Here is an 11,313-nt window from a genome sequence, read left to right as displayed (position 1 = left end):
TATTGGCTACCCCAAGCCATAACAAATGAGAGCTACTTTATAGGTCCCCTTTGAGGACTCATTGAGAAACTGAAAACTTTATGGTATCTTAGAGAGTCTTGTGGTTTAAGTTTCAATTACATTTTGCCATGTATGCATATCAAAGTAGGCTCAACAGCAACATATTTCATTTAAACCAAAGAGCGTATATGTTTTGCCATGATTAATTATTCTAAAGCCAACACATTGGGCCATTTTAGTGGAAGTTATTCATTACCAATTAATAAAACATTTATTGTCCTTCTACACACAGATCTAAAAAAGTTGGCTATACGGTTTTCAGTACTTATGAACACCACAGGACTCACTGCGGCATAAATATGGACAGCAAGAATCTGGATACAATAAACTATTGGCTCATTAGTCACCATAAGCCTTTCATAGGAGATAAAGCTGTCCAAAATGGACATAAACAAAAAGCAACTTGTGAGCATCACAATTATTTGGGAAGCTCTTTGTTCTGGGGACGCTTTTGAAGAAAGGCTGGTGCTGTGAAGATGCTGGGACTGCCTCTTATGCCTGCACAAGAGTGTCACCATGTATCCATTCGAAAGGGCCGCGAGCCCAACCACGAAGACTTCCCTGAAGGTCAGCAGTGTGGAAAAGATGTGCCAGAGGAAGTAACTCATGGGTACGAGAGAGCAAGATTCAGTAATATGCAAAAGATCATCTGAGGTGAAATTGGATGTAGCAATAACAGAATCTAAGATGTGACTAGTAAAGGATGTATAGAATGCCCACAGGAAAAGAAGATAACACAGGTTATGAAGTGAGGACTTATTCTTTAACTTTGCTAACCAGGAGCTTCTGGGGCAAAGAATGATTGCCTGGAGGATACTCAGTAAGCAGGTGGTACAAATGGAGAGGCCCCTCATCAACCTGTACATGTAGATAACAGATTTACAGATCAAGTCACCCCACCTGCCTCGCTGAGGCATAAACATGTCTGTAGTTATGAACCCTGTGATGATCAGCATAATTAGGTGTATTAGGGACAAAAGACCAATGGGCAGGTCAGTGGGCTTCGGCTTGTGCTTGAGAAAAAACAAGGAGACATGGAAGAGAAGAAGGATGGTGTTGGCCAGGATTCCAATGCTAACTTCAGTATATACTGTGGTTATTAGATTAGCATGACTGGACAACTTGATGTTTTTATTCATCTTATGGTAGAAAGAGGCATATGGTAAATGTCTGAGGAGGAAATCAAGAAAAAATATTTTAAACAAATATAACCTGCACCAATCTCCACTAAAACTAGTGCTATCAGGAAAATATGTAAATTCATCTGGAGGCATGGTTATTTCACATAAAAAGTCAATTCCACCTGGGCATGGTGGCACACACCTTTAATCTCAGTACTTGGGAGACTAAGACAGGAGGATTTTAGGTTCTAGACCAGCTGTGGCAATTTAGCAAGACTCTCAGCAACCTAGCAAGACCCTGTTTTGAAACCAAAACATAAAATAGAGCTGGGGATGTAACCTGTAAGTAGAATGCCTCTGGGTTCAATACCCAGCAACACACATACACATACACTCAATTCCATGTCCTACTATCCAGAATCTATACCTACTCTCAACTTTATCTGCCCTTTCCATACTGTATCTGGATTATGAATGCCATTAAGAAATAGAAAGAAAAGGCTGTGTGGGTAGATTAGGAAGACAATGCATATATGGAGTTAAAAGTGTTAAAGGGAAATCTGAGCCTTCATTGTTGGAGTTGGTAGTAAAGCCTGGTTATCCTCAGAGGAAATATAACAAAGTTAATACCCCTTTATATCCTTAAATATGTGTATAAAGGTTCTATCATGTTAGAATTTAGATTACTCTGCAGTCTCCACAACCATGGATCATCCTGAGAAACATGCTATCATCCAGTGGGCCCCCAACTAGTGATGGAATGTTCAGGACAGGGTACCTGAACTTGTGGTCTTTGTAAAGTAAAATGATACCAAGTACATCTCATTTTATTCTTTCTGGCAGAATATTTCCATTACTAATGCTTGAAAAGAATTCTTTAGAAGTATCAGGAGAAGAGAAAATGTTCTTTTAAAGTGTAGAAACAGAAAGCCCCGGAGGTGCTGCATCTCAAGAGCAAAATTATGTTATTTGTAGGGAAATGGATGGAACTGGAAAGCATCCTGCTAAGTAAAATTAGTCACAAAAAGGAAAATATGTGGAAACTAGGGAGAAAATGTGTTATAGGAGAAACTCTAGACAAAGAAGAAGAAACAATAGAGGAGCAAATAAAGTGACCTAAGTGAGGGGAATGGGAAGGAGAAGAAGAAAATTCCCTAGTGTCCATGACGTACATTCACAAACATATCAAAGTCAATCAGTATGCCAACATGAGAAGGAGGCATGGGGGAGGAAATGGGTGGGAATTGGGGAAGGGCTAAATGAATGGTGTGTGCATGTATGCCTCTACCATTTTGTACTCAAGATGTATGACTACAATGCACCAATAAAAAGTACTCAAACCATACAAATCATGTATATCAACAGTATTTATGTTTTTAATAGTAATGCTTAGATTCTGTATTAAAATTTGAAAAGACTAGCCAGGTGGCTTGGTGCCTATAATCCTATCACGTGGGAGGCTAAAACAGGATTTCAGGCTTGAGCCCAGTCTCAGCAACTTACTGAGATCCCATTTCAAACTAAAATATAAAATAGGGTGTAGCTTTGAGAAATAATGATCCTGGGTTCCATTCCAGTATCACACAAAAAATTTAAGACTGATAAGAGTCTGGTACTGTAATAAATTCAAACTTCAATTATTTGTCAAATTTAACATGGCTGTACAGAATTCATTTAGAATACTGAATTATCATATTGCAAGAAATAAAATTTAGAAATTCTGAAATAAAATATAAACTACTGATTTTTAACTGGTTAGCAACATTCCAAAATCTGATTTACTTATTATAGATACTGCTTGTCTAAAGCTTCTTGATTTTTTATGAAGATAATAGACGTAAAAGTAAGTTGATTTAGCAAAATATGAAATTAAAACCTATGACTTCTCTGATAAAGTATATTGAATAAATAGTATTAAAGTATTTCAAAAACATTCTACATGTAACTCATACTGATAGATTCAATCATTTAAAGTAATTTGATTTAGAAAACTAATTGGAATTGTAAAAATAATTGTTTAGCTTATAGGAAACGACTAACTTAGCAGTTTCTAAACTAAAGAAAAAATATGCTAAATAGAAAATGTGATCATTAGCCGGGTATGGTGGCACATACTTGTAATCCCCGTGCTTGGGAGGCTGAGACAGGAGGACCCCGCAGGTTCAAAGCCAACCTCCGCTGGCTTAAGAGACCCTGTTTCCAAATAAAAAATATAAAATAGGTCTGGGAGTATAGCCTGGAGGTAGAAGGCCCCTGAGTTCCATCCCCAGTACCACCAAAAAAAAAAAAAAAAAAAAAAAAAAAAAAAGCCAGGCATGACGGTGCACACTTGTAATCCCCGTGCTTGGGAGCAGAGACAGAGACAGGAGGATCACACAGGTTTGGCTTAAGAGACTCTGTTTTCAAATAAAATATAAAATAGGCTTGGGAGTGTATCCCGGAGGTAGAAGAGTTTCCAGAACATAGTCTTCTGAGCTGCATGGGACTGAGAGAGCTGATGCATACGTGAAAGTCATTGAATTTAGAAAAATAAGCAAGACCTGAAATTAGTTGATATCCTTCATGAAAAAGTGACTAATTTTAACAGTTTCTAATGTGAAGAAATAATTACCCTAAAAGAAAAATGTCCTCATTTTACTGGATGAAATACAATCCTCTGGGCTGCATTGGACCATTAAAGCTGTTGTCTCCTGTGCAGCCCCCCTAGACCTTCTCACCAATAAGCCCAACCTTCCTTCTTCCACAGCTGTTCTAACACCCAGCTGCCCATCAATCTCACATCTGAGAATACAGATGCACTTACCCAGAGAGCTGTGATGGGGAGGACTCTGCATCTGAGAAGAACCTGCACAGGTATAAGAAAAGATGTTTCTAACTCACAGCTCTGCAGGCCTTTAATTTTAGCATCTGTGAAAAGGTGACAAGATCCCGCTGGAGAGCACAGAGCCATGAAGTCCCCAGTGAAACATTTCACCTGTCTCTTAATTTTATCCCATTCTCTGCTGGATACTAGCCCTCTGAGAGAGCTGGCTCAAACTTTTCTCCAAGTGCCTTTGACACATCTGCATGAGGGATTGGAAGTGCATGTCTGTCATGCAGACAATAGCATCATATCTCATTCTGACCTAAGATAAGTGAGTCAAGACTCAACTCAGACTTTATAATGCCTCTATTATTGGGGTGAAAAATGCCTGGCACGCTCTGTGAGTTTCAAGTGGCTCTGAGAGTACTCTCCCTACAATGTGTGATGAGCACCATCTTCTCAAGTCCAAGCTTAAATGGAACACTGGGTTTTTGAGTAGAGTTGATTTTGCAGTTCATGATATCTAAGGTGACATTTTCAGGGTTCAAAGTGTGAATGCAATTTAAAATTAAACCTGAAATGAAATTGCTGCAGTCCAGCCCTACCAAGAGTCGGGGGTCTGTGAGCAGTGTGAGTGAGGAGTCAGTGAAGTACGGTGGAGAAACAGCACACAGACACAATGGAGAGTGAAGCTGCTCTCTTTATTTTACATTTTTGCTCTCTCTACTTTCGATTTTGGCAAGCATTTTATACTTTCCTTTTTGGCTACATTCTACTCTTACAATTTTTTCTAGAATTAATACATCAATAAATATACAAAGAACTAATACATCAAGGCAAGATGACAGATGGCCAGTTTCTTTTTGAAGGGAACATTTCCTCTTACAAGCAAGCATGGAAAAGATCAGAAGTTTATTATTAACTACTAATATAATATCAAAATAATATCCTATACTAAGCATTATACTCTCTGATTAATATACATCATTGTTTTTTAATCAATAGGCACTACTAAGGAGAGGAACGTGTCATACTTTCCCATGTCCCAAGGCTGTGCCTGGGTACCCATCTATTCTGCTGCTGTCCACGTACCCATTGTACAACCAAAAAGGGGGTAGGGTTACTGGGGGGTCAGTAGCCACTCTACCATAGCCTACCTTGATTAAATATGCTGGCCTTTTAGAATTCATGATGGTGGGAACAACTTGTCTTGGCTCTGTTTTAGGTGTATTGTTAATATTTGCTTGGGAAAAATCTGGGAAGGGTTGGTTGCCTTTAAAGCTTGTTCTGCTTGTTATTGTCTGAGTCTTTATAGAATTCTTGTTAGATCAGTCATTTGGAAATTTAGGTGCAACTCATGCATAAATATTACAGCTTCAGGGAGTAAATCTTGAATTATTTTAAGCCATTTAAAGCCATTAATAACATAAGTCTCAGGTATCTTTTTGGTTACAAGACCAATTCCAAAAAATCCCCAAATATCCATGCCTAATACTATTCCCCAGAAGGAGATGCCGTACACCTGTTCCAGGGAATGTCTGCCGTGCAGCATTCCTGCTAAAACAAGCTTTGCTCAGTGTTAGACTGGGAAGAAGGCATGGCATTTAAAATAAAAGTTACTAAGGTAGATTCCAGCTGGAGGCTGGGGTTGAGGTGACTGGGCACAATTGGAGCTGAGGCAGAGCCCTATCAGGACTCCATTCCATGAGAAGCTGGAAGATCAACCCTTATTGTCAGTAACTGAGGCAGGATGAGGCCTGCACTTTCTTTGAAAGAAACTAGAAATGATTAGGATTTAGGATTTAGTATCCAAAATCATTTATAAAAATTCCACAAAGCTTTCTGAGACCTGTGACAAAGGAATCTTGTTATCTACAGCCACAAGGAAGCATGATCATCTTAGGCAGACCCACAGATGTTCTAGGTGTTGGAATCCAAAGAGTATTTTACAACATTTATTATAAATATGTTCAAGTTTAATGCAGATAAAATAGATGAAAGATGAGTTATTTCCAGAGAAAAATGGAAACATGGAAGAAATTAAATGGACATAAAGATTTAAAATTTCTATCAGCCACAGTCTAAGATATGGCTGGGCCCAAGCAGGTTTGAAACTGCAGTGGAAATCTACAAAAAAGAATCCTACTATCTAACCTTCTCTCATTATCAACCAGATACTACCTTATTACACTTAAGTTCTTACTCAACTTAATCATATTCTTTACCTGACTCCTGTACCTATCAACCCAGCTCCTCCCCCTTACCCACCTCACCATTGAAAAAAGCACTGCTTACCCATGCATGAATCTGCTCACACCTCTAAATCCCTACTGCAAAGATTTGATCAGGCAGATTATCCATAGAGCCCAACACATAAAGAAGATGCCAAGACATCATAAAAGCAAACATGAGAACCCTGAAATTATGATAACTAGGAACAGTGAGGAAATAAGGGAAATTATGAATACTGACCTACAAGAAATGCAAGAAGGAGAATTTCAAATCCTAAGCCCAGCTTATATTATTCCTTTAATGTGAGAATCACAGATGAGAGACTTGATTTAGCAAATTAATTAAACCCTTAGCGATGAGGGTTTTAGTGAGGTCAGCCTCAGCCTCAGAAACTTAGCAAGACCCTATTTCAAATTAAAAAGTAAAAAGGTCTGGGAGTTGTATCTTAGTGGTAGATGGACTCTGAGTTCAATCGTCAGTGACAAAAAAAGAATAATATGATAATATACCATAACCAAGTGGAATTTATCTTAAACTTTTGTACAAAGATATTTAGCACATGCAAATCAATGTGGTACCCATCATTGAGATAATATATAATATTATGCAAGAACATAAAAGATGTGAAGAATAAATCTGAAAAAACTCAAAATTTCTTCATGTTAAAACGTCTAACAAGATAAGCACTGAAGAGGCCAGACATGAAAAAGATCCTTGGCTGCAAAAACCCCAAAGCAGAAACCTGAAATATTATATATATATATATATATATATATATATATATATATATATATATATATATATATATATATATTTGCAGTATTGGGTATGGAACCCAGGGACATTCTACCTCCAAACTACACCCCTAGACCTATTTTGTATTCTTTATTTTAAAATAGGATCTCACTGAGTTGCAAAGGGCTTCACTAAGTAGCTGAGGCTGCCCACCAATCGTGATCCTCCTGTCTTAGCCTCCCAAATGCTGGGATTACAAGTGTGCACCACCATGCCCAGATTTGAATATTTTATTCTAAGACTGGGAACAAGGCAAGGATGATAACTTTTTTTTACTAACAAATTATAATATTATTGATTAGAGACTTTAAATGAAACAAGTTAGTAGGACAGTTCAGAGTAAAGGATGTTAACTCTTAGGAATTCTATTTCCCACAGTGCTAAAAATCCTTATCAGATCAATTAGGTAAGTAAAAGATATAATAAGTCATTCTTGCTAAAAAGAATTGATAGTAACTCTTTAGCAATTAAATTGTTTCTTACATGATTTACATATGTAGAAACACCAAAGACACCATAGAAAACTAGTTAGCACTATTAATTGAATACAGGGAAATTAATGAATAAAAATCAATGCAAAAAATGAGTACATTTCTTTACAACAAAAAGAAACTATAAACAGAAAATTAAAAATAATCACTTTTACAATAATATTAAAATAAATTAAATATTTTTGAATAAATGAATGATGGAATTGAAAAACTTGTACAATGAAAACTAAAATCCAGGGATAACAGAAGTGAACACAGATGGACCTTGCTTCAAGGATGCCGAGAGGGCCACTGTGTCAAAGATCACCCAAGTCTACAAACTCTACCAAGGTCCTGCCCAGTGTGCAAGGTTAAGGGACACTGGAAATTGTATTACCCTCAGCTCCTGGGCAGAGGCCAACCATTCCAAACCTAAGCCATAACCAGTATTCTCAGTCCATGACCACCTGGAACTAGCCACTGAAGACTGATTCTGCCCTAGCTCAGAAGCCCCACCACCATTAAGTTCACCCAGGCAGAGCCCTGGGTAAACATCAAAGCTGCAGGTAGGCAGATCTTATTTCTCTTTATTTTATTTTATTTTATTTTATTTTTTTATTCGTGCATTATATTCATACAACTTATTGGGGTAAAAACTTGTGTGTACAAACATGTACTCATCGCTGATTTAACCCCTACCCAGTTCCCATCCCATTCCCTCCCTGTCCCTCCCTCCCTTGCTTGGCTTAGTGGTTGACTTCGATATGTTTAAGTACATTGTGTGTTTTAGAGATTTTCCTCTTCCCCCCTCCTTTCTCCTCCTTTAGGTTGTCTTGTTTGCTCCTCTATAGGATTTCCTCCTTCAAGAGTTCCTCCTATGACCCATTTCTCCCTAACTCTCACATATGAGGGAAAGCATCTGATTTCTTACTTTTTATGACTGACTAATCTCACTTAGCATAATGTCCTCCAGTTCCATCCATTTCCCTGGAAATGATGTAATTGAGTTTTTTTTTTTTTGATGGCTGAGTAAAATTTCATTGTGTACATATATACACATGCATTAGTTTGGTAGTTTGGTTTCTTTTCTTTTGGGTAGATACCCAACAGTGGTATTGCTCGATCAAATGGTAGGTTTGTTCCCATTCTTCTGAGGATTCTCCATACTGTTTTCCAAAGTGGTTGCACTAATTTTCCAGCAGTAAGGCGCTGCTGCTGCATCCTAGGCCGCAAGGCCGGCGTACCTCCTCTCTGGATTTGAGCTCCATTCTGAGTTTCCCTCCTCTCTGGAGCCTGGTGCTGTTAGGGAAGATGTAGGCCGCACCACTCCTTGCCTTATTTCTCTTTAACACAGGGGATTCCCATTCCACTTTAATTGAACATGTGGGACCAGTGGTTTGATCTTCCAACTCCATCATGGGAGTTGACAGCCTTATTTCCATCGGTCAAAACACCTAGCTGCTTTCCTGTGTTTTAGACACATTTACCTTTACCCCTTCCTTCTTAGTAATCCCCTCTTGCCCTGCCCCCTCACTGAGATGAGACATCTTCTCTAAGCTTCTCATCCTCATAACCATAGCCCACATATGGTGACTCTTCTCCTCCTTGTCCCAGAACCACTTTTACCCCTCATCTCCCTTCTGACTCCCTTAACAACCCATGTCAACACTGTAAGTTTAGGATACTGAACATCTCCGGGTAGCCACATACCATACTGCGTGTGTGTGTGTGTGTGTGTGTGTGTGTGTGTGTGTGTGTGTTTGTGTGTGTCTGTATGTCTGTGTCTGTGTGTCTGTGTGTATTTCCCCCACCCTCTTACCTCTTGAACTGTGGGGAAATGTAATGCAAGCTTTTCCTCCCACTTCTGAAGCTTTACCCACTCCAGGCCACTCACCACATTGTAGGGAACATTCTGACCACAGAAGGACCATGCAGTGTCCTTGGATAACATGATGGAAAAGAATTTCAGCATGCTCCAGTCAGGTACAAACTTTCTTAACAAGACTCCAAACACTCAAGAGACTAAAAGGCAAATCAATACATAGGATTGCATTAAACTGAAGAGCTTCTGGACAGCAAAGGTAACTACCAAAAACCTCAACTGAAAGCCAACAGAATGGGAGAAGATTTTTGCCAACTACTCCTTCATTAGAGGACTAATATCTAGAATATACAGAGAACCCAAGAAACTCAGCAGTAAGAAAACAAATAACCAAATTGAAAAATGGGCAAGTGAATTAGACACTTCACAAAAGAAGAAATTCAAATGATCAATAAATGAATAAAAATGCTCAACATCGCTGGCAATCAGAGATATGTGAATTAAAACTACCCTGAGATTTCACCTAACTCCAACTAGAATGGCAATCATTCAAAACACAAACAACAACAAATACTGGCGAGGATGTGGAGAAGTGGGAACTCTAAAACATTGTTGGTGGGATTGCAAATTAGTGCAACCACTTTGGAAAACACTGTGGAGCATCCTCAGAAGAATGGGAACAAATCTACCATTTGATCCAGCAATGTCACTTCTGGGTATCTACCCAAAAGAAAGAAAAACCAAACTACCAAACTAATGCATGTGTATCTATGTTCATAGCTGCACAATTCACCATTGCCAAACTATGGAACCAGCCAAGATGTCCATCAACAGATGAATGGATTACAAGACGATGGGATATGTACACAATGAAATTTTACTCAGCCATTAAAAAAAACTCAATTACATAATTTTCAGGGAAATTGATGGAACTGGAGGACATTATGCTAAATGAGATTAGTCAGTCACAAAAAATAAGAAATTAGATGTGCTCCCTAATATGAGAAACCTAGGGGAAAATGGGTCATAGGAGGAACTCTAGGCAAAGAAGGTGACCTGAGGGGATAGGAGAGGGAAGAGAGAAATTCTCTAATGCACATGATGTACTTTAACAAACATATTAAAGTCAATCACTAAGCCAAGCATGGAAAGGAGGAAGGGGGATGGAATGGGGTGGAAATTGGGCAAGAGCAAATTGGGTGATGTATGCATGTATGTCTCCACCATCTTTCATCCCATTAAGATGTATGACTAAAATGCACCAATAAAAAATAAAAAATGAAGTAAAAAAAGAAAAAGAATGGGAAAAGATTTTTGCTACCTATTCCTCCAATAGAGGACTAGTATCTAGAATATACAGAGAACTCAAGAAACTCGGGGGGTGGGCACCAAGTATAGTTTAAATGTATGTCATTTATTTTCAATAAAAAATGTATATTAAAAAAAGAAACTCAGCACTAAGAAAACAACCCAATCAAAACATGGGTAGGGGAACTAAATAAACACAAAAGAAGAAATTCAAATGGCCAATAAATGTATCAAAAATGCTAAACATCATTAGCAATCAGAGAGATGCAAATCAACACAATGTTCTAATAATTAAACTGTATTGTATTGTTTTTGCTATCTTCTCTACTTTGCATCACATACTATGAAGAAAATAAGTAACAGTAAAATGTTTGTGGCAGTTTTATTTCTTATGTAGGGGCAGGTGGCTTTTAGAAGAAAGAATGATTCCTAAAAATCCCTGGGTAGCCCCTGTGGAGCACAGTCAAATTAAAGCTCGACCCCATGTGTGATGCTGTTGCTCTATGGACCAGGAAAGAAGGGATGATACTCTGTCTACAGGTCCAGTGGAGAGGCGATCGTGTCCTCTGGGTCCTACTCCGGGGCTGGTGTAACTGCCAGCAGCTATGTGAAGATCACATCCCTGCTCTGAGTCCCAAAGTTCATTTTTTGATGCAGTTCGACTTGGGGAGATGGCGATCCTCCAGCAGTGACGTGGCCTCT

At 38.5% G+C, this 11,313-nt stretch overlaps 1 protein-coding gene across 1 annotated transcript; it reads right to left on the bottom strand.

Annotated features, from left to right (window-relative positions):
* Window positions 1-245: 245 nt before the first annotated feature.
* Window positions 246-1,199, bottom strand: LOC308268528 (vomeronasal type-1 receptor 48-like; the record flags this gene model as incomplete). Its single annotated transcript, XM_080703649.1, has 1 exon — window positions 246-1,199. The coding sequence occupies one exon, from the start codon at window positions 1,197-1,199 to the stop codon at window positions 246-248; it is 954 nt and encodes a 317-aa protein (XP_080559775.1).
* Between the last annotated feature and the right edge of the window lie 10,114 nt (window positions 1,200-11,313).

Source organism: Muscardinus avellanarius (genome assembly GCF_963383645.1).
Source record: "Muscardinus avellanarius genome assembly, chromosome: 10".
Taxonomy (NCBI): Eukaryota; Metazoa; Chordata; class Mammalia; order Rodentia; family Gliridae; genus Muscardinus; species Muscardinus avellanarius.
The sequence above is the reverse complement of the archived record's forward strand: the minus strand, read 5'-3'. Positions and strand labels throughout refer to the sequence as shown.